Raw genomic sequence first — 23,970 nt, 5'->3', positions numbered from 1 at the left:
GTTTCCAAAATGGTGTCATTTGTGGGGGGTTTCCACTGTTTAGGTACATCAGGGGTTTTCCAATCGCGACATGGTGTCCGATCTCAATTCCAGCCAAAAACGTCAAATGGCGCTGCTTCCCTTCCGAGCTCTGCCATGCGCCCAAATAGTGGTTTACCCCCACATGTGGGGTATCAGCGTACTCAGGACAAATTGCACAATAACTTTTAGGGTGCTGTTACCCTTGGAAAAATAAGAATTGAGGGTGAAAAGATCATTTTTGTGGAAAAAATATGATTTTTTAATTGTACGGCTTTATGTTATAAACTTCTGTGAAGCCCTTGGGGGTTCAAAGTTCTCACCACACATCTAGATAAGTTCCTTAGGGGGTCTAGTTTCCAAAATGGTGTCATTTGTGGGGGGTTTCCACTGTTTAGGTACATCAGGGGTTTTCCAATCGCAACATGGTGTCCGATCTCAATTCCAGCCAAAAACGTCAAATGGCGCTGCTTCCCTTTCGAGCTCTGCCATGCGCCCAAATAGTGGTTTACCCCCACATGTGGGGTATCAGCGTACTCAGAACAAATTTCACAATAACTTTTAGGGTGCTGTTACCCTTGGAAAAATAAGAATTGAGGGTGAAAAGATCATTTTTGTGGAAAAAATATGATTTTTTAATTGTACGGCTTTATGTTATAAACTTCTGTGAAGCCCTTGGGGGTTCAAAGTTCTCACCACACATCTAGATAAGTTCCTTAGGGGGTCTAGTTTCCAAAATGGTGTCATTTGTGGGGGGTTTCCACTGTTTTGGTACATCAGGGGTTTTCCAATCGCGACATGATGTCCGATCTCAATTCCAGCCAAAAACGTCAAATGGCGCTGCTTCCCTTCCGAGCTCTGCCATGCGCCCAAATAGTGGTTTACCCCCACATGTGGGGTATCAGCGTACTCAGGACAAATTGCACAATAACTTTTAGGGTCCTGTTACCCTTGGGAAAATAAAAATTGGGGTGAAAAGATCATTTTTGTGGAAAAAATATGATTTTTTAATTGTACCGCTGTACGTTATAAACTTCTGTAAAGCCCTTGTGGGTTCAAAGTTCTCACCACATATCTAGATAAGTTCCTTGGGGGGTCTAGTTTCCAAAATGGGGTCACTTGTTGGGGGTTTCCACTGTTTAGGTACATCAGGGACTCTCCAAACGTGACATGGCGTCCGATCTGAATTCCAGCCAATTTTGCATTGAAAAAGTCAAACGGCGCTCCTTCCATTCTGAGCTCTGCCATGCGCCGAAACAGTCGTTCCCCCCCACAAATCAGGTATCAGCGTACTCAGGACAAATTGCACAATAACTTTTGCAGTCCAATTTCTCCTGTTACCCTTGGTAAAATAAAAAAAATTGAACCTGAAGTATTTTTTCTGTGAAAAAAAGTTAGATGTTCATTTTTTTTAAATATTCAAAAAAATTCCTGTGATGCACCTAAAGGGTTAATAAACTTCTTGAATGTGGTTTTGAGCACCTTAAGGGGTGCAGTTTTTAGAATGGTGTCACTTTTGGGTATTTTCTATCATATAGACCCCTCAAAGTGGCTTCAAATGTGATGTGGTCCTAAAAATAAAATGGTGTTGTAAAAATGAGAAATCGCTGGTCAACTTTTAACCCTTATAACTTCCTAACAAAAAAAAATTTTGGTTCCAAAATTGTGCTGATGTAAAGTAAACATGTGGGAAATGTTAGTTATCAAGTTTTTTGTGTGCCGTATCTCTGTGATTTAAGGGCATAAAAATTAAAAGTTGGAAAATTGCAAAATTTTCAAAATTTTTGCCAAATTTCCGTTTTTTTCACAAATAAATGCAAGTTATTTGAATGAAATTTTACCAGTAACATGAAGTACAATATGTCACGAGAAAACAATGTCAGAATCACCGGGATGCATGGAAGCGTTCCAGAGTTATGACCTCATAAAGGGACAGTGGTCAGAATTGTAAAAATTGGCCCGGTCATGAACGTGCAAACCACCCTTGGGGGTGAAGGGGTTAAATGAATGTGTCTCTGCACATATCAGCGTGTTTTCAAGGACACACGGTCCGTGTGCAAAACACCTAGACATGTCAGTGTTTGCGAGAGCGCATGGTCCACAAAACGTGCTGACCACAGCACACGGAGAACAGTTCACACTGTCCTCCGTGTACACGGACGGCCGCGGGGGAAGAAGCGCTACTGTAAGCGCTGTTCCCCGGTGGCTGGAGCTGAATGCAGCGGTCATTCTTCTCTCCTGCTCTGCCAGCAACAGCAAGCAGGAGAGAAGAATGAATGAAAACCCGATGTGGGGGTCCCCCTCTGTTTGTGAACCAACCCGGCAAAACTCACAGCTGGCGCTGCTATTCTCAGGCTGGTCACCGCTCTTCACTGAGTCTGCGCCCGCTGCTTCCATTCATTCCCCAGTTGTTTACAGTTGGAGAAGTCGCATTAGCTTCGCTCCGCCTGTAAACTGATTAACCCCCCGAGATGGATTACGCCCTGGGACAGTACTGATCTCCGGACAGGTATGGATATTGTTGGTTTATTATTTTATTATTTTTTACAGGAGAACGATGGCATCGATATGGAATTAGGAGTATAATAAAGCTTTAAACACTGTGTGTAGTGTATTCTTTCATTAAAAGACTTTGTTCTTATTGTGGGTGTTTATTTAATCCTTGAATAACTCTAAGATTAGTAATGGAGAGGTGTCTTATTGACACCTCTCCATTACTAATCTGGGCTTAATGTCACCTTACAATAGAAAGGTGACATTAACCCCTTATGACCCCACTTGCCACCACTACAGGGCAAGTGGAAGGAACCTGACAAAGCTCCAGAATAGGCGCATCTAATAGATGTGCCTTTTCTGGGCAGCTGGGGGCTGCTGTTATTAGGCTCGGGGGGGCAAGATCAATGGCCCCTTACCAGCCTGAGAATAGCAGCCCCCAGCTGTGAGTTTTGCCGGTTTGGTTCACAAACAGAGGGGGACCCCACGTCGGGTTTTCTTTCATTCATTCTCTCCTGCTCGCTATTGCCGGCAGAGCAGGAGAGAACAATGACACGTTCAGCACCAGCCACCAGGGATCAGCGCTTACTGTAGCGCTTCTTCCCCAGCGGCCGTCCATGTGATCCTGATGCGGCACACGGTTGCCACACATGTGCCACATGGAGGTACCACTTATCGGATAGCGCCGGTACTGTTTTTTTCTGGTACCGGAATTATCTGGACGTGTGAGATGGCCCTCACTAGGTTTAAGGTTCAGTTGCCTCGTAAAGTTCAGACTGCCAATATCAGGATAGGTTGTTAAATGATTGCTGGTAACATCGGTGATCACAAAGAGTGTGTCGTTCATTTACATGGAGCAACTCTGAGAGAGTCCAGAATACAAATGGGGTGCTCCTAAACACTAGTGCTACGGGCGTGTAGGACACATAATAAAATTGAAGGGGGTTGTCAATTTGTTTAAAAAAACGAAAGTGACTAGAATGGGATTAGTAGAGGAAAGAAAATCGGGAATCCGCTGCCCTCTCCAGGGCTGCCTCTCTGTAGGTCTCCGGTGGGCCGCTAGCAATGACGTCATGACCACGAGACACCTGACTACCGCGGCTGTTAATTTGCTCCAAGATCAGGAGCCTGGTAGTCAGGACATCATGTCTTCAGATCCAGGAGAGACCATCGTAACTCGTAGAGTAAGAAGCAAATTCCCATGGTGAATATATCTTTTATCCTTTTAGCTGCATCCAGTTTTTAAAGAATCCCTTATAAAAAGGAACCCTTTAAATGGAATTACATTCTATGTCACAAATTGCCCTTTGGCTGTCACTATAAGGGCGTAATTAGACGGCCATATAAATCAGGCCGAGATCGGTACACAGTGCGACTCTCCCAACCGAAGGTTCTATACAGCTGTCACTTTCATGTCGGGAGAGCCGCCAGCCAGTCCATACATTGTGTTACAATCTCAGTCTGATTTATTACGGCCGTCTGACTGTGCCTTAAAGGGTTACTGTGCTTCTCAAAATCATTTGTTTACTCACCTGAAAATGAGCACTCACCAAAATCGGTTCACTCCTCCACATCAAACTTCTTGATGCCACAACTCAACATTTTGCTACACCAGCGAGACGCCTACACTGGGTAACCCACCAATATACACCAGTACACACGCACCCTTGGCTCTCTAGCATTAAACGGGTCAATGTCTAGCTCTTTGACATTCACAGGGAAAAAAGCAGCAAGAAATAAACAAAGGCACACCTATCCTGGTAAAATCTGTGAAGTTTAATAGTTCATGCTAAAACATGTTTTAGCATAAACTAATAAACTTCAACATTTCTACCAGAATGGGTGTGACGGATTAAATCCTTCGTTTTTCCATTGCATATACTTCTATTTTACTGTATATCATATTTTCCCATGGATCCTACTAGTGGAATAATATGTCCACCATGTTTCCAAACTAATTTTATACCATCCTGCAAACATGACTATGGCATATCCATCATTGGGTTGTTGTTATATTTCTTGTGTTTTCCAAGGCTGAAAATCCCAGCGCTTGAAACCAGAGAAGTGATTACCGATATCACACATGGCGGATTGCTTTGATTCTGTTTTACTACAGGAATGGAATTGAAATATTACATTTATATTTCCCATTGTGAGATACAAGGTGCGGGGGCAGCTCACTTTACCTGCTCCTTTGCATCTCTTTGTTAAGGAAGAGACACACAGAGAGGACGTTTGGTTTTCCTATAAAGTGTTAACTCCAGACTATTCATCTATGTGACAGAAGCTGCACTGTTGATTTTGAGTCATCCAGCAGCTATAGGGGTCAAAATGGTTAAAGCACAGGGTGTGGTTATCTCAGCCCCAGGGGAAACTGGGAAAGCTGTTATTGTGTCTTGGACATCCAAGAGTAAGGTGTGTGCTAGAGAGTGTACTGTCAGACTGAAGTCAGGCACGCTGTATAGACCAGTTCTTCCTAGGAAGCGATTGCTGTAATCATAGAAGCAGTCAGGACAACCAGGAGCATCTTTATTACCTTAAGATAGAAGTGAGAGAGCTAGAGAACCGGACTCATCCCCCTCACCCAACCTCACTGCATGAGCAAGGGACAGTTCTGCTTAGGTTAAAACACTGTGTGTGAAGAGATGTTATCTGTGAAGAGACTTTCATATATGTTGATAAAGCATTGCTTGAAGAGAAATGATTCTGTGTGATCAACTCCAGCTCAGAACTGTGTCGTAGCTGTGTGCCTGTAAACCGTTACCTCTCCTCTACTGTGAAGAATTATAAATGGTTGCCCTGAGTAAAATTATCCCAGGATTCCAAAACGAACTCATGTTTCCTTTGTATTGCACTGTTCGAAAAATCATGTGATGCTTCTCTAATTTGTGTAATTAACAGCACCTGTAACTTACCTGTGGCACCTAACAGGTTTTGGCAATAACTAAATCACACTTGCAGCCAGTTGACATGGATTAAAGTTGACTCAACCTCTGTCCTGTGTCCTTGTGTGTACCACATTGAGCATGGAGAAAAGAAAGAAGACCAAAGAACTGTCTGAGGACTTGAGAAACCAAATTGCGAGGAAGCATGAGCAATCTCAAGGCTACAAGTCCATCTCCAAAGACCTGAATGTTCCTGTGTCTACCGTGCGCAGTGTCATCAAGAAGTATAAAGCCCACAGCACTGTGGCTAACCTCCCTAGATGTGGACGGAAAAGAAAAATTGACAAGAGATTTCAACGCAAGATTGTGCGGATGTTGGATAAAGAACCTCGACTAACATCCAAACAAGTTCAAGCTGCCCTGCAGTCCGAGAGTACAACAGTGTCAACCCGTACTATCCATCGGCGTCTGAATGAAAAGGGACTGTATGGTAGGAGACCCAGGAAGACCCCACTTCTTACCCCGAGACATAAAAAAGCCAGGCTGGAGTTTGCCAAAACTTACCTGAAAAAGCCTAAAATGTTTTGGAAGAATGTTCTCTGGTCAGATGAGACAAAAGTAGAGCTTTTTGGGCCAAGGCATCAACATAGAGTTTACAGGAGAAAAAAAGAGGCATTCAAAGAAAAGAACACGGTCCCTACAGTCAAACATGGCGGAGGTTCCCTGATGTTTTTGGGTTGCTTTGCTGCCTCTGGCACTGGGCTGCTTGACCGTGTGCATGACATTATGAAGTCTGAAGACTACCAACAAATTTAGCAGCATAATGTAGGGCCCAGTGTGAGAGAGCTGGGTCTCCCTTAGAGGTCATGGGTCTTCCAGCAGGACAATGACCCAAAAAACACTTCAAAAAGCACTAGAAAATGGTTTGAGAGAAAGCACTGGAGACTTCTAAGGTGGCCAGCAATGAGTCCAGACCTGAATCCCATAGAACATCTGTGGAGAGATCTAAAAATGGCAGTTTGGAGAAGGCACCCTTCAGATATCAGGGACCTGGAGCAGTTTGCCAAAGAAAAACGGTCTAAAATTCCAGCAGAGGATTGTAAGGAACTCATTGATGGTTACCGGAAGCGGTTGGTCGCAGTTATTTTGGCTAAAGGTTGTGCAATCAAGTAGTAGGCTGAGGATGCCAATACGTTTGTCTGGCCCATTTTTGGAGTTTTGTGTGAAATGATCAATGTTTTGCTTTTTGCTTCATTCTCTTTTGTGTTTTTTCATTTAAGACAAATTAAATGAAGATAATAATACCAAAGAATTTGTGTTTGCAATCATTTTCAGGAAGAAACTGAGTATTATCTGATAGAATTGCAGGGGTGTCAATAGTTTTGGCCACAACTGTAACTGCAAATATAGGGTTAATCTGAAAATATTGTTAAACTAATGTCTGCCTTTTTTACTGAAGCTGCGGCTATGGGGAAGGGTGCCTGGCTCTAGTCATCAGGGCGGTGCAGGGAACGATAATAGTCTCCAATCACTACAAAGTCGCTATAATCACTCCCCGGCATATTGACTGACAGCCAGCTCTGCAAGCACACACATACATATACTGTACGTGCTGCACACACTCATTGTAGAGCAGGCTGTCAAAGTCTTAGGGACTGCTTACAGTGATCACGGTATAGCGATTGGAGACTGCACCGACCCTATGACTAGAATCGAGTGGCTTAAGTAGGATAAAACTTAATATTCTTCCTGTAGTCGCTGTTCCTGTAAATCAGCCAGACAGAATAACCCTATATATGCAGGTAAATCACATTTCTGGACCTGACAAGTTCCCTTTAAGCTCAATCTACACTGGCTGATAATTGGGACAGTACATTCCTAGTAACACTCGTCTCATGATAATCTTGAGTGCCGACCACCAGACGAATGAGCTAACCACTTGCTTGTCTAGAGAAATTATTTTAAAGCAAGCTTAGAAATAATCATTCTCGGCAGCACGCCATTCAGTGTAAACAGAGCCTGTACTGCTGAGAACAATGGCAGCCTATGTCAACATGTATGACTATGGATCTGTGCTCATCCTAAGCATGGTCTGCTTTGTCTAACCACGCAATTAAATGGCCGCGATCGTCAAACAAGTCTGAAGGTGTAAACTCGCACTTACAGTTATGCAGTGATGTTTAAATTGGATTTTTATTCACCTAACCCTTAACACCATGTTAGGGCTGGCGGAACGCACCAAATTATAAAATAATAGTAGGTGCGTTCGCAGCCCGGGGTCCACCGTGCAGAGGTAGTACACTGCTGCTAAATAATGGCGGGAGAATCTAGCGGTGTGAAACCAGTCACACATGTGTTACGTCACCCAGTGTGAACAGGGGCGAACTCTGTTAATGCGCAGAGCCGCAAAACCGCTGAACGTAGATGCCGGATCCTGTTAAGCTCACAGAGCCCGGCCAAAAGAGCGCACAGTGTACGGCCACAGAACTCTACCCCAAGGACACGGGGTTAGAGTCCTTCTAGGCCCACTGAGCGCGCGGCGTCACTGCCGAGAACACTGCTATAGACGCTGGCTATGGAGCACATGCACTGAGGCGTGCCGAGTCCCTGGTGAGGACAGATGCCTTACTCAACCTCTGACCTACCTACGCCTAAGCCTGGGCGCTAGCAGGCTAGGCTGCACAACACATGGGTACCAAGGGTAGGGGTTTCTTAGTGAGTCATTCACCAGAGACAATCATACGTGCATACATCACTCACTCCACATAGTCTGTAAATACAGTCTTATCCTAGTGCATGGCCGAGCGGCCATGCGAACCTTTTATAGCCGCGAGCGTCCAGGACCTGCCTGGCTTCTCGGATGGGCCAATCCAAACAGGAGCAGGACCTGAGCACGTGACCTTCGATCTCCAATGGGAGATCACTCCATGGGCATGCTCAGTGGCCCGACATGGGGACTTAGTCCCTGGAGAATCTCGCTGCTGAGCAGCATGCATTGCCATAGCTGTGCCAGAGGTGGCAGCAGCAAGCAAACCCACGGAGCTGGTCTGGGCAAAGCGCCTGGACCGACGAGTTTGCTGAGCAACCTCCTCTGTGGCTGGAGAGGAATGGGAGACCGCTGGAAGTAAGGCTCGGGATTCTCGCTGTGCAGCGACAGAAATTTGATGCCTAACATTACCCCCCCTCCTGGGGCCTCACTCTGCTTAAACTCCGCAATGAGAAAAGGAGTGTGGATGTTCTCCACCGGCTCCCAGTTCCGAGCCTCTGGACCATGACCCTTCCAATCCACCAAGTAAAACTTTTTGCCCCGCATCACCTTGCATCCCACGATGGCATTGACCTCAAACTCATCAGACGACAGGTCTGATGTCCCGGCGGATGGCTCAGAAAACCGGGACATGTGAACCGGCTTAAGGAGAGACACATGAAACGTGTCCGAGATAGCCAAGTGTGGTGGAAGGGCCAGACGGTAGACCACAGGGTTAATCTGCTCGAGGACCTTGAAAGGGCCAACATAGCGCGGTGCGGATTCCGCTCACAGCCTGATGTTTCGAGCGGAGAGCCACAATAAGTCGCCAGGGGTGAAGGTCAGAGCAGGGCACAGGCGAGTATCAGCGGAGGACCTTATTCTCTCCTTGGAGGCCCGAATAGCATCCTGCGTGCGATCCCAAATGTCACGTGCCTCCACCGCCCAGTCTGCCTCCCTAGAGTCGGTGGATGACACGGGCATGGGCACGGGAACGCGCGGATGCTGACTGTAATTTAGGAGGAATGGAGTCTGACCGGTGGAGTCGGCCACAGCGTTGTTCAAGGCGAACTCCGCCCACGGCAGCATAGATGCCCAATCATCCTGCCTGGCCGAGACAAAATGTCGCAGGTATGTCACCAGGGTCTGGTTGGTTCAACCAACCCATTCGTCTCGGGGTGATAGGCCGAGGAGAGATTTAGCTCAATACTGAGCAGAGAACAGAGCTTTCTCCAGAACCGAGAAGCAAACTGAGGACCCCGGTCGCTGACAATCTTGTCCAGCATGCTGTGTAGACGGAAAACATGTTTAATAAACAACGCTGCCAGGCCCCATGCCGAAGGTAGCCGAGAGAGTGGTACAAGATGTACCATCTTGGAGAAATGATCGGTGACCACCCAAATGACGGTGCTGCCACTGGACTTGGGCAGACCCACCACAAAGTCCATACCGAACATCTCCCAGGGCCTGTCCAAAACCGGCAGGGGATAGAGTAACCCAGCGGGCCGCTGCCGAGAGGACCGATTCTGGGCGCAAGAGACATATGTCTGAATATAAAGTAGTCCCTGACGTCACGAACTATATGCGGCCACCAGTACGTCCTCGCCAGGAGATCAGAGGTTCGTTTGGTCCCAAAATGTCCCCCCACCCTGGACGAATGAGCCCAAGAGAGGACCTCCGGTCGCAGATGGGCAGGGACAAAAGTCTTGCCCGGAGGTACCGACTCGAGAGCAACCGGAGCCACGGTCCTCAGACTCTCCGATAGAACTATCAGCAGAGGCTCCTCCTCCTCTGATGACACCACGGAGCGAGAAAGAGCGTTGGCCCGGACATTCTTCCCGGAGAGAAAATGCAGGGTGAAATGGAATCAGGAGAAGAGCAAGGACCATCTGGCCTGGCGAGAATTCAGCTGCTGGGCAATCTGTAGATAGACCAAATTTTTGTGGTCGATGAACACCTGGAAAGGATGGCAAGCCCCTTCCAGGAGGTGTCTCCACTCTGAGAAGGCCAGCTTCATTGCTAGCAACTCCCTGTCCCCGATGGAATAATTCCTCTCCGCCAGTGTGAAGGTCTTAGAGAAGAAGAAGCATGGGTGCTTCCGACCTTGCGAGTCCTTCTGGAACAGGACCGCTCCAGCACCGACGGAAGAGGCATCCACCTCCAGAATGAAGGGCTTATTTACATTGGGGCGATGTAGAATGGGAGCGCTAGCGAAGTGGGATTTAATGGCGGCGAAGGCCTTGGAGACAGTTTCCGACCACAGTTTGGGGTTTGCACCCTTCTTGGTGAGGGCTACCAAGGGCGCTACCAAAGTTGAGAAATGGGGGATGAATTGGCGATAGTAATTTATGAACCCCATAAAGCGCTGCACTGCTTTGAGAGAATGGGGCTCCTGCCAATCCATCACCGCCTGTAGTTTGGCAGGATCCATGGCCAACCCCTGGGCCGAGATGATATAGCCCAGGAAAGGCAAGGACTCCTGCTCAAACACACATTTCTCCAACTTGGCGTAAAGGGAGTTTGCCCGCAAGAGATCGAAAACTTTGCGAACATCTCTCGGGTGGGAGTCGATATCTGGAGAGTAAATGAGAATATCGTCCAGATAGACTACTACCGAGGTGGTAAGCATATCCTGGAAGATATCGTTCACAAAGTCTTGGAAGACGGCTGGCGCATTACATAGCCCGATGGGCATCACCAGGTATACATAGTGCCCATCTCTGGTGTTAAATGCCGTCTTCCATTCGTCCCCCTCACGGATGCAAATCAGGTTATAGGCTCCTCGCAGATCAAGCATAGTAAACACTCTCGCTCCCCGTAGCCTATCGAACAGTTCCGATATCAGGGGTAGAGGATACTTGTTCTTAACGGTTATGGCGTTAAGACCCCTGTAATCGATGCACGGACGTAATTCACCATTCTTCTTTTGGACAAAGAAGAATCCCGCTCCCTCCGGAGACACCGACTTCCTAATGAATCCTCTTGCCAGATTCTCCCTGATATACTGAGACATGGCTTCTGTCTCTGGGAGAGATAGAGGGTAGACTCGACCCCGGGAAGGCTCAGCACCGGGCAAGAGGTCAATAGGACAGTCGTAAGGGCAGTGCGGCGGAAGGGTCTCCGCCGCCTTCTTGGAGAAAACGTCTGCATACTGCTGGTAAGGCTTGGGAAGCGAGGCGAGATCTGCGGGAACCTCAGAGGTAGCGACCTGTATGCAGTCCCTCAAACACCTCCCTCGCAGGACTTGCTCCAACCGAGGATTTTTCCCGAGGACCACTCTATGTGAGGAGAGTGAGCTCGTAACCTGGGAACTCCTAGGAGGACCTGGTCGATACCTTCGAGCATGACCAGAAGAGACAGCATCTCCTGAAGGGAAGGAGACAGTGAGAGTCTCAGTGGAGCCGTCTGGTGGGTGATTTGGGATGGGCGAGTAGCACCATTCACCACTCTGATAGTGACTGGCTGAGGTAGCAGGACCAGAGGGATTGCGTGTTGTAGGGCGAAGGCAGATGACATGAAATTGCCCTCCGCTCCAGAGTCCACACAAACCTCCACCACCAGAGTGGAAGAATTCAATTCTAACGCCCCTTTAGACAGGAGCTTGGAGGAGAAAGTCGCTGTGTCTAGTAGGCCCCCTCTGATCACCACTAGATGGGAGCATTTCCCGGACCCTGTGGGCACTGGTTAGCTAGGTGCCCAGTCTGCCGACAATGGAAGCAGACTGAAGGTACCCGCGCTGACCGGGCCCTGGACCCCGTGCGAGACACCTCCATGGCCTCTGGAGGCTCAGGCGGCTGACTGAGGGGTTCCAGCGGCCTAACAATGTTTGGAGCCAATCTAAATTGTTGGCGGGACTTGGTGCGCTCCAGCCCTCGCTCAGTGAAGCGAATGTTTATCCTGGTGGAGACCATAATGAGCTCCTCCAAGGTGGTAGGCACCTCCCTGGTGGCCAGGGCGTCTTTGACATGGTCAGCCAGGCCTCTCCAGAAAATAGGTATGAGAACCTTGTCTGGCCACTCCTGCTCTGAGGCCAGAGTCCTGAAGAGGATGGCATACTGACTGACCAGAGACGAACCTTGGGTTAAGGCCAGCAACTGTACTGCAGTGTCGTGCGTGACCCGAGGCCCCAGGAACACCTGCTTCAAAGTGACCAGAAAATGGGTGGCACTCTGTACCAGGGGATCCCCACGCTCAAACAACGGGGTGGCCCACTCCAAGGCCCTGCCCGACAGAAGGGAGATGATAAAGCTGCGAACGCCGCTATAGACGCTGGCTATGGAGCATGTGCATTGAGGCATGCCAAGTCCCTGGTGAGGACAGATGCCTGACTCAACCTCTGATCTACCTACGCCTAAGCCTGGGCGCTAGCAGGCTAGGCTGCACAACACATGCCTTCCAAGGGTAGGGGTTTCTGAATGAGTCATTCACCAGAGACAATCATACGTGCATACATCACTCACTCCACATAGTCTGTAAATACAGTCTTATCCTAGCGCATGGCCGAGCGGCCATGTGAACCTTTTATAGCCGCGAGCGTCCAGGACCTGCCTGGCTTCTCGGATGGGCCAATCCGAACAGGAGCAGGACCTGAGCACATGACCTTCGATCTCCAATGGGAGATCACTCCATGGGCATGCTCAGTGGCCCGACATGGGAACTTAGTCCCTGGAGAATCTCGCTGCTGAGCCGAATGTATTGCCATAGTTGTGCCAGAGGTGGCAGCAGCAAGCAAACCCATGGAGCTGGTCTGGGCAGAGCTCCTGGACCGATGAGTTTGCTGAGCAACCTCCTCTGCGGCAGGAGAGGAATGGGAGACCGCTGGAAGTAAGGCTCGGGATTCTCGCTGTGCATTGACAGAAATCTGACGCCTAACACACCGTACCTTAGAGGCAAGCTGTCTTCTGGGGGAAGTATTTGAGTAAGAACCTGAAGAGGCCAGAGAATGTGTTTGATGTTCTTGTGAGGCACTGTGGTGACTTAGCAAGAGCTGTGGTGACAGCTTTCAGCATCCACTAGTGAACCAGAAACAAGTGAGGAACTGGTCAAAAGGTTGAGACAATGTCCTGGTCAAGACTTTCGCAGAAGAGATCCTCATGTAATCGTGTGAATAAGTGAGAAGACACACACATTAATGTCTGCAAGTGTATATTGCCATCTGCTTGCCCAGAGTGTCATAGCTTCCTCAAACTCAATGTGGACAAATCTGAACTAATTATCTTTCTTCCATCTCGCATACCTTCCCTATCTGATCTATCACAATAAATGAAGTCACACTTTCCCCATCCCAGTAATACGCTGCCTCGGAGTAACCCTTGACTCTGCTCTGTCCTTCACACCGCACATCCAAGCTCTCGTCACCTCCAGCTCAAAAATATTTCCATAATCCGTCATTTCCTCAACCCTCACTCTACCAAAATGATTTTACATGCCCTAATCATCTTCCGCCTTGACAACTGCAACATCCTCCTCTGTGACCTACTGTCATGATACCAGTGCTGGGTGACCGGCACTTCTGGGGTTAATGTTTTGATCTCAGTGCAGACTCTCACCTGCACACCTGGGACCTATTATGGTGGCCTCTCATTGGTTCTGGGAAAGCTTCTTATAGCCTCAGGAAGCTCCCATCCCCCGTCAGTTATACTCTTGCCCTTGGCATTGTGTGGTGACCCCTGAGTGTGTTTGTGCTGTGTTCTGGTTACTTGATTCTCTGTGTACGACTCGGTCTGTTCTCTGGATATCGCTTTGGATTCTGCTTGGTACCTTCTATGTCTGTTTGGTTTTGACTTCTCCTTGGCCCTGACTATCCATTCTGTCTCATCCCTGGTACTTTACTGATATGTCTGTGTATGATCTCCGTTTTGCCTGACTCTGAGTATTTCTGTATAGTGTCCTGCCATCTCTGAAAGAAGGACGCTAAGCCCCGCCCCCTTGCAGTCACATGACCGTAGGTCCTGTGACTGCTTGCTAACCTCAGCGTCCACAGGTCCTGTGTATCTGTACTTTCAGGCTGTACCTGACCCTGGGCCCCCCTACAGTGCGGGTGAGTCCCTGCTCAGCGGAGGCTGCACGTCGGCGCTGACAGGATCCTGACACCTACCTTCTAACACTCTCACACCCCTCCAGTCCGTCCTTAACTCTGCTGCCTGACTTATTAATCTCTCTCCTCACTACACTCCTGCTTCTTTTCTTTGCAAAACCCTTCACTGGCTCTCAATTTCCCAGCGTATCTAGTTTAAACTACTCACACGGACCTACAAAGCCATCCATAACCTTTCTCCTTCATTTATTTCCGAACTAATCTCTCAATATCTTCCCTCACGTAATCTCCGGTCCTCCCAAGACTACTCAACGCTTATCCGCTCCACACCCGATCGCCTCCCAAGATTTCTCCCAAATATCCCCCATCCTCTGAAATTCTGTGCCCCAACACGTCCTGTTATCCACCACATTTGGATCCTTCAAACGGAACCTGAAAACCCACCTCTTCAGGAAAGCTTACAGCCTGCAATGACCACGCGGCCATCTCAATGCCATCGGCGCTAATGCAACTCCCAATCTACTGTTTCCTTCCCCATAATCCTGTAGAATGTAAGCCCGTAAGGGCAGGGTCCTCTTCCCTCTATACCAGTCTGTCATTGTTAGTTTCTTTACTGTAAGTGATATTTGCATTTTGATGTGACCCCTTCTCATGTACAGCACAATGGAATTAATGGTTCTATATAAATAAATAATAATAATCTGCTGACCAAAGATGAAAAGAAAAGGCAGAGAATACTACATTAGTAGGAACTGAAGAGCGAAGTATACGTTCCCTGAGGGAAGAGATGTGCGGGAGACGCCAGGTGACAGCTGTGGTGCAGTTAGTAATTATAAAAGGCCTAGCAAGGCCAAGACAGCTAGACCTGAAGCAGGATGGTTGTGTGAGCAGTGGAGTTGGCTTAAAACCGCTATTATGAGAGACCAGACCCAAGTGAAGACCTGAGAGACCACACCTGAGTGAAGACCTGAGAGATCAGACACAATTGAAGACCTGAGAGATCAGACATGAGTGAAGACCTGAGAAACGAGACCTGAGTGAAGACCTAAGAGACTAGACTCGGGGACGAGAGACCCAAGTTGGTCGATGCTTGTAATGTGAGCAGAGCCAGATATGGGAGAGGCAATCTGTCCGCTGGAGAGGGACATTTGTATGAAATTCACCTCATGGCGCAAATGTATGGTACAGGGGGGGGAAGAGTGGGGCCATGCTTCAGGAAACAGAAGTGGCCAGCGTTTGGGTGTGCCAAGTGAGTCATCGATACGGGACTTGCTGGTTAAAGCGGAATAACGTAGACTTATGATGGGGCCTGTATGGCGCTTCATATTGCTTTGGGACTGGTGATGGCGACGGGCCCATTAGTGACGTACCATATGTTAAGGGATGAGGACCAAGACGTTACTGAGAACAATAGTTGCCTAGTTGTGAATATAAAGCAGCAGTGTGTAAATGATATTGTATAAATACCCTGCTTTAGACGTATTACTGTGTTCTTAACTTGCCGTAATTCACTGTATTTTCTTTACATTTGAGATTGTATTGTAGGTGCTAAGTACATAATATATATTATTATATATTGGTGTTAAGAACCATTGTCGCCTCATTCTCCGCGCCGTCATCACTCACATAAGACCCTTCACCGCAGCAACTCAAACACAACTGGAAACCTTCACTGACAATTCAACATGGACAGAACCAAAAACAGCCAAACCAGGAAAACCAAGCAACAACAGAGGAATCGGTGCACCGACAACACTCCTATTATACCCTCATATTTCTAGAAGTTCCCACCAGTTCTAGTAAGAGACCATGTTTACTAGTTGACCTTGATCCACTGGACTTTGACCTCGATTACAGGGGGTGCGAACCACGACTGACCCGTTTCGCGTCTCATTTACTCACACCTCTACCGAACAGAACATATGGCCTGTATTAACTTTTATGAGCCCACAAGTATTTAACAGGAACCTGAAAGACACCAGCAGCAGCATGGATCTCCGAGTACATGTCTGTATACACATGATGAAAGGATAACCCATACATTTTATCCACAGGAAGCCATGAAGGTCATGCTTTACCCATGACTGGGTCAGCAGGAGGAAGATCTCGCTGGTCACTCCCTAGGCTTCAGGCTCCAGATGGTACCTCAAAAACAGCAAAGGATGAGGGTTATGCTCCATACTTCCTTCATGCTGAGTCCTGGGAACTTTCCATTGTATTTTTTTCTGTGATGCTTAGTTTTACTTTGCTATTATTGAACATATGCAATGTTATGGTGCGTTCTGCTCTCATATAACCACAGCTGCCAAATTTTGTAAAAAATACCTTGAACTAGCAGGTTTAGTGTGAAATGAGTAGTAAATGCAACTTAAGTGACACAACTCTTCGCACCCTCCCCCCCCACCGAGTCCCTCTAATTGATTTATATTAAAGAGCAATTACTGCAATTTTTTTTTTATTGCCTTCTGCTCCTCAGCACTCGGCCCCCCGCGCTGTATTGTTACGGGGTCTCCACTGCATGGCTGCGGTTCCTTCCACTTCTCAATAAGAAGAGATGGAGGAAGATTCAGGAGGAAGAAATGTCATGAACGGACTTGTTACCGCGGTGGGATCAGTGAGCTCTGCACCACCGGACGATCGCAGATAAAATCCCTGAATTCAATAGTTAAAAAGTGGGCCCAATACTTTTCTCCAAAGCGGAGCACTACAGTGCTAAAATAAACTTAACCCCTTAACGACCAGACGTATTTTTGGTTTTGCATTTTCATTTTTTGCCCCCCTTCTTCCCAGAGCCATAACTTTTTTTTACTCTTTGGTCAAAATGGCCATGTCGGGCTTGTTTCTTGCAGAACGAGTTTTACTTTTGAAAGACACCATTGGTTTTACCATGTCGTGTACTCAAAAACGGGAACAAAATTCCCAAGTGCGGTGAAATTGCAAAAAAAAAAAAGCGCAATCCCACAGTTGTTTTTTTTTTCACCATGTTCACTAAATGTTAAAACTGACCTGCTATTATGATTCTCCAGGTCATTACGAGTTCGTAGGCACCAAACGTGTCTAGTTACTTTCTGATTTAAGTGGTGAAAAAAATTTCCAAAGTTTGTTAAAAAAAAAAAAATCTCGGGAGGGGTGAGGGCTTAATTTTTGACGTTTTTATTGATACCATTTTGATGCAGATACGATCTTTTGATCGTCCGTTATTGCATTTCAATGCAATATTGCAGTGACCGAAAAAAATGTAATTCTGAAGTTTTCAATTTCTTCCTTGATACGTCGTTTAGCGATTAGGTTAATCCTTTTTTTATATTGATAGATCTGGCGATTCTGGATTCAGCTATACCAAATATGTGTATATTTGATTTTTTTATTGTTTTATTTTGAATGGGGCGAAAGGGGGGTGATTTGAACTTTTACATATATATATATAATATACAGTATATATATATATATAATATATATATATATTTTTTAATATTTTTAAAAACTTTTTTTTACTTTTTGCATGCTTCAATAGAAGCTGCCACAACCCGATCGACTCTGCTACATAAAGGTGATGATCAGATCGCCTTTATATAGCAGATTTATAGGAGAATTACTAGGTGGCGCTTATATCAATCTGCAGGAGACCTCTGATTGTCATGCCGACCCATCGGTGACCCGCGATCACGTGACGGGGGTCACCGATGGGCGTATTTTCGCCGCGATTGCCGGAAGCACATGCTAAATGCCTCTGTCAGAGTTTGACAGCTGCATTTAACAGGTTAATAGCCGCGGGTGGATCGCGATTCCACCCCCGGCTGTTAGAAAGATGCGGGCTCACCGCTGGAGCCCACATCAAAGGGATGGAGTCCGACATCGGCGTACTATTACGCCCGATGTTGTAAAGGGGTTAAAGTTTTGGGTGGGCCGCTAACTCTTCTGGAGGCCTACTGCCAATGCTCCATGGCAAGGGCAGACATAGACAGAAGAGACCCCTGTGTAAGAACAGTATATGGGCCCTTTGCAGTCCAATACATCATCACACTGTACAATCCCACCTGCTTTAGATGGAGACATGGCTCTCCTTACCTCTTTGGTCCTTCACGGCTGCACAGCTTGTACCAATAGGTTCACCTTCTACTCCATGGAATAAAAACATTACAAATCAGCTTCTGTAAAATAAAAAAATAAAATTACATTTGTAGTGCCTCCACCTGGAAGTAATGATCCTATAAGTCAATGTTCAAACCTTTACAGAGCCTTGATATGGATAATAGCCAATAAACTTGGGCCTGGGGTTTTGGGCTTTTGCCCATCAGTTTTTATGAAGATGCGCCGGATTAATATGCATCAAATTACTCATGAGGCGTGCACCTCTTAAAAGTGTGAAACAAAAAACAAACTTGTGCTTTACTCGCCCTACCTGACCCTACTTGAGTCTCCGGCTGCTCCCGGTTTATCTGAGGTGCCGAGGTGACGTCGATTGCGCTGCAGCCAATCACTGAAGGGAAAGAAATGTTATCAATCTTGCACATTTTTCCACGGCCGTGAGCCATTGAAATTCACATGACATTTGTGGCATGAATTATGATGAATTTCTTGGCCATATTTTGCACAGTGACATCCAACCCGAGCTCCTGTTCACTGTTACCAAAATTTTCACGGCTTCCTAGGAATGAGATAAAAACAACAAAAGTTGTAAACTTTGTAAAACTGTGCAAACATTTTGTGATGTTTCAAGCAATCGTAAGCCAGAAAACCTCATAAAAAAACATTTTAGTCTTTTTTTTATGAGAGGGCTATGTCATCTCGTCTGCTTTATATCGCTGGTCTTATTATTTTTGTCGTTTCATACATCTGCCCCATTGTGTTAAACTTTGTCTGAAAAGTAGATCAATGGAACAAGGACAATTTGCTTTTTGTCAGCATTTATTTTTTCATTCACTGATGAATCCTAAGCATTTTTTCTGTAAAAAAAAAAAAATGCACCAAACTTTTCTCCGCACCTTCAAATCTGCCTTGTTTTGTCTCTGAGGGAATATCGGCCAAACGTCCTTCTAGAGCTGATTAGTAATCACACTACGGCTTCTGTTTAATTTAACATGCAGAAATCCCAGACAAGGATAAACTATGACCTGTGCAATTATCGCGGCCACGCTCGGACAGTCTTTTCAGTTATTGACTGATTGGTGTCCTGTAAAGTGAAGATGATATTATACTTGTCCGAACATTATCAGATAACTCCATGAAGATTCTGAGCTGTAGGGACATACTTACGGATTGGAAATCAACACTGGACGTGCAATCTAAGGCTACTTTCACACTTCAGGTTTTCGGCGTCAGGCGCGATCCGGCGTCGTGCCGGAACGCCGGATCCGGCAAATGTTTAGTAAAACCGGATGTGACGGATCCGGTTTTCTGCCGGATCCGTCTTTTTCTTGACAGACAGTCTCATCCGGTTCATCCGTTTTTCGACAGATTACGCCGGATCCGGTTTTTAAAATTGACCCTTGTGGCCTTCCGAACGGGATTGGCTACTGGAAAACTATATATAGCATGTTCCTACAGCCCTTCTTTGACAGGTTGTAGAGGAGAAAATGCAGGTTGGAGAGAAGAGCAAGTTACTGGCGAAGATGGATGTTGTGATTGGAAATATTTTGAAGAATTTGGCGGATTTTATAGCGGAGGCGAATCGTTTGAGGGTGATTGTTCTGGAGAAGGAGAGAGCGAGACAGCAGCGCATCAGGCATCGTAGACGACGTTTGTGGATCCACCCCATCACAGCCAAGAGAATGACGCGTGGGGTCTATTCTACACTCTGCATGGACCTTCGACGAAACCCGGATAAATTTTTTGGATATGTTAGGATGAAAATGGAGAATTTTGATTACTTGGTGGAGCGCATTGCACACCTCATAAGAAAAGCGGACACCTATTGCCGCTTCTCTGTTTCACCCGCAGAGCGTCTGATGGTGACTTTAAGGTAAGCCACATTTATTGGATATAATCGCATCAGAGCACACTTTCACTGCAATCTTGTTGGTGGTAATTTGTATCTCCAAGTGTTAGGTCAGTTTTGGTATGTAATGCTGTGATTTAAAACTAATTTATTGTTTTTTAATTCCCCACAGATTCCTTGCAACTGGAGAATCCCTTTCGTCACTGCATTTCCAGTACAGACTCGGGATTTCCACCATATCTGGAATAGTGAAGTACACATGCCGTGCACTGTGGGACTCCTTAGCTGAAGAGTTTTTACCAGAGCCCACAACAGAGAGGTGGATTGAAATTGCTGACAAGTTTCAACAGATATGTCAGTTTCCCAACTGCTTGGGCGCTGTGGACGGGAAACATATCCGCATTGTAAAGCCAGCTGGATCGGGATCGGAATATTTCAATTACAAGAAATATTTTTCAATTGTCCTCATGGCCATCGCTGACGCGGAATACAAATTTATTGCGGTTGATATTGGGGCCTATGGCCGCTCCAATGACTCTCAAGTTTTCAAACTGTCTGCCATGGGGCGTAAACTGTATGGAAACACCTTCCAGTTCCCACCCCCTAGACCGCTGCCGCAAACATCTGGTCCACCTATGCCATTTGTCTGTGTAGGGGATGAAGCCTTCCAGCTGTCAGAACACCTTTTGAAACCGTACTCTAGCAGAGGATTGACAAGACCAAAACGCATTTTTAATTACCGCCTCACAAGAGCAAGAAGAATGGTTGAATGTACCTTTGGTATTCTGACAGCCAAATGGCGGGTCATATTGACTGCGATCAACCTCAAGACAGAAACTGTGGACGAGGTGATCAAAGCGTGCGTGGTACTCCACAATTTTGTTATCTGCAAGGAACCCATTTCCATTGAGGACACCTCTGAAGAAACCACCTTGCAAGATTACCATGACATTACCACTAGAAGTTCTGTGACGGTTTCAGTAATGAGGGACAATTTTGCACTATACTTTATGTCACCTCAAGGCAGAGTACACTGGCAGGATGACAGAGTGTGAAAGATTTGTGCACAACCAAACTTGTGTACCTTCTGTACCAACAGTATATACCTTTGCCAACCAAAGTTGGCTATCTTGTCATGGTCTCTATTTTTAGCTTTAGGCCACAGGTGTGTACCTGGTTGTGTTTTATGCAAAGTATTTCACCTTTTAACAAAAGTTGTGTACATTGTTATGAAATCACCAACAATAAACACAACTTTTTAGGTGAAATACTTTGCTTCAAACACAACCAGGAACACAACTGTGGCAAAAAGCTAAAATTTACCCACAGTTATATACCTAGTTTTGAATACCATTTCACCTTTTAAATACCCTGTATTTAACCTTTTTCGCCGCAGAAAGAAATGACAGACAACCAGTGTAAAATAATTTAACTTTTATTGAAAAATGTTTTTTTTAGTAAACTTTTTTAAAATTTTAATAAACTTGTTTAATAAAGCTTTGAAACCATAAAACTGGTCATTTTTATTTAAATACACACATTATAAATCTGTGTAGTGTGTGGTGGAAATACTGCTGTAGGGGCTGCGGGACACTTCGACACTGGGAGTGTGGAGAGAGGACTGGGATCGTGGTGGGGAAGGAACAGTTAGAGGTGAAGGTGTGGAAAAAACTACAGAATGGGTGGACATGTGGGAAGCAGAAGAGGTGGTGGGTGGTGGAGTGGAGGGTTGGGCAGGGACTGTAGGAGCAGATGATGTTGATGGCAAGTTGTATGGGGAAGGAGTTTGGTACGGGGCAGGTTGCTGGAAGTGGGGAGATGTCTGGTACGGGGCAGGTTGCTGGAAGTGGGGAGATGTCTGGTACGGGGCAGGTTGCTGGAAGTGGGGAGATGTCTGGTACGGGGCAGGTTGCTGGAAGTGAGGAGATGTCTGGTACTGGGGAGGTTGCTGGTACTGGGGAGGTTGCTGGTACTGGGGAGGTTACTGGTACTGGGGAGGTTGCTGGTACTGGGGAGGTTGCTGGTACTGGGGAGGTTGCTGGTGCTGGGGAGGTTGCTGGTGCTGGGGAGGTGGATGGTGCTGGGGAGGTGGATGGTGCTGGGGAGGTGGATGGTATGTAATAGGAGGGGGAGGATGGAAAGTGGCTGGAGGGGGTGTAGATGTAATAGGAGGGGGAGGATGGAAAGTGGCTGGAGGGGGTGTAGATGTAATAGGAGGGGGAGGATGGAAAGTGGCTGGAGGGGGTGCAGGTGGAGGAACTACTGTGGTGGGAGGAGGAGGTTGGGAGGTAACTTGATGGAGAGCAGCGTGGCATGAATGCATTACATGCATCTGCTGGGCAGGAGAGAGCGTTTCCATGCGCTCCACAACAGACCTGAAAAAGGTGTGGTTTGGCGAAGATCTTGCTTCTGAATGCATGGTTTGCAGAAGTGTCTTCACCTCCAGAATGCTGGAGTTGATCTGCTGATAGCCTGCGGAGATTTGCTCTGACAAGACTTTGAGACAGTTCTGGAAAGATGCATTCAGATGCAAGAACTCTTGCGCATAACTCTTTTCCTGACCCCTCTGCCGCTGCCGCCCAGTACCCGCAGGTGTACTAGAGGTGGCAGGGGCAGAAGGGTGGGGTAAAGGGAAAGCGATCTCCTCACCAGCAGCTTCATGTAATGTAGGCGGCCACGATGCTCCTGTGCTGGTGGATGGGACAGATGGGTCGAATGTGTGGGAAGGCTGGGAAGGTGCAGATGTACCGGGGCGGTCGAAGTGTCCCTCGGTGCCGGTCTCCTCAGGGATCGCCTCAGAAGGGTCCAATCGTGCAGGCTCCCGAGTGCTGCTCACCGTACTGTGGAATAAAGAGAAAAAAAAAACAATTAAAATAGTGACATGGTATGGCCCTGGCTGAAAAAAAAAGTTACATCTAAACATTTTTTTGTCACATGTGGTGTGTAATATTTACCTTCTGGTGAGCATTGTCTCCCGGAGGAACGACAGGGCTCGTGCGTACTTGTACTTGCTCCTGCGTCCTCCAGATCCACTCGGGGCCCGCATCTCTTTATTGAACTCCTTCTTGAAACGATCCCTCACAGACCGCCACCGCTTCACAATTCTCTCCCCTGAAACGAGAAAGGACAAAGTGGTTAGTATACAACATCAGTGTTTCCCAAACTCCAGTCCTCATGGTCCCCAGGGGTCATGTTTTCAGGATTTCCATAGTAAATAGAAATCCTGAACACATGATCCGTGGGGACCACGAGGACTGGAGTTCGGGAAACACTGGTTTAAATCAAGCAACCGGTACTGTATATACTTACGCTCTTTAATCTGGGCCCGAGCTTCGAGGTCCTCCCAGCGGTCCACAAGGAGCGAACAGATTTCCTCCCAGAGTCGTCGGGTAACGATCAGGTCAGCGTGGCGTCGGTCAGCCATATTCCAGAGCGGCTCCCTTTCTCTGACGAGATCGATGAGGCGGTCCACATCAATCCCTCCATCCTCACCGTCAGAGTCGGGAGCACGCTGTGAAGGCTGTTAAAGAAAAAGACAAAAATAACATAATTAGCCTCCACAAAAGAAATGAAATAAAAAGTGCAAAAAAAACAAAGCAAAAATATTTATACTTACACGCTGGTGACCGCCGCGTTGCTGTCGCCGACGACCCTGGGAGGCACTGCGAGGACCTCTTGGCCGAGCACCAGATTGGGAAGACTAGAGAAGAAAACAAAAAATGTTATGTCTTTGGATGTAGGCATTTGTTTGCTGTGTGTGGTCTGCAGAACATTGTTTTCTATGTGTTGTGTGTAGTGTGATGTTGTGTTTCTGCGTTTGATGCAAAAAACTTACCAATTGTGAGCCCACTCC

General features: G+C 46.8%; 1 protein-coding gene across 4 annotated transcripts in view; it reads right to left on the bottom strand.

Annotated features, from left to right (window-relative positions):
• Positions 1 to 4,217, bottom strand: part of LOC141095756 (probable acyl-CoA dehydrogenase 6) — a 100,319-nt gene extending 96,102 nt beyond the window's left edge. The window contains exon 1 of one of the 4 annotated variants that reach the window (XM_073582054.1): positions 4,044 to 4,217. In XM_073582054.1, coding sequence (XP_073438155.1) covers positions 4,044 to 4,085 — 42 coding nt within the window. In that variant the 5' untranslated portion in view covers positions 4,086 to 4,217. The remainder of the gene's footprint in view (positions 1 to 4,043) is intronic. The other 3 variants (XM_073582055.1, XM_073582053.1, XM_073582050.1) reach the window with 3 other exon arrangements.
• Between the last annotated feature and the right edge of the window lie 19,753 nt (positions 4,218 to 23,970).

The sequence above is a fragment of the Dendrobates tinctorius genome, unplaced genomic scaffold (genome assembly GCF_039654945.1).
Source record: "Dendrobates tinctorius isolate UK_male_01 unplaced genomic scaffold, ASM3965494v1 ptg000070l, whole genome shotgun sequence".
NCBI lineage: Eukaryota > Metazoa > Chordata > Amphibia > Anura > Dendrobatidae > Dendrobates > Dendrobates tinctorius.
The sequence above is the reverse complement of the archived record's forward strand: the minus strand, read 5'-3'. Positions and strand labels throughout refer to the sequence as shown.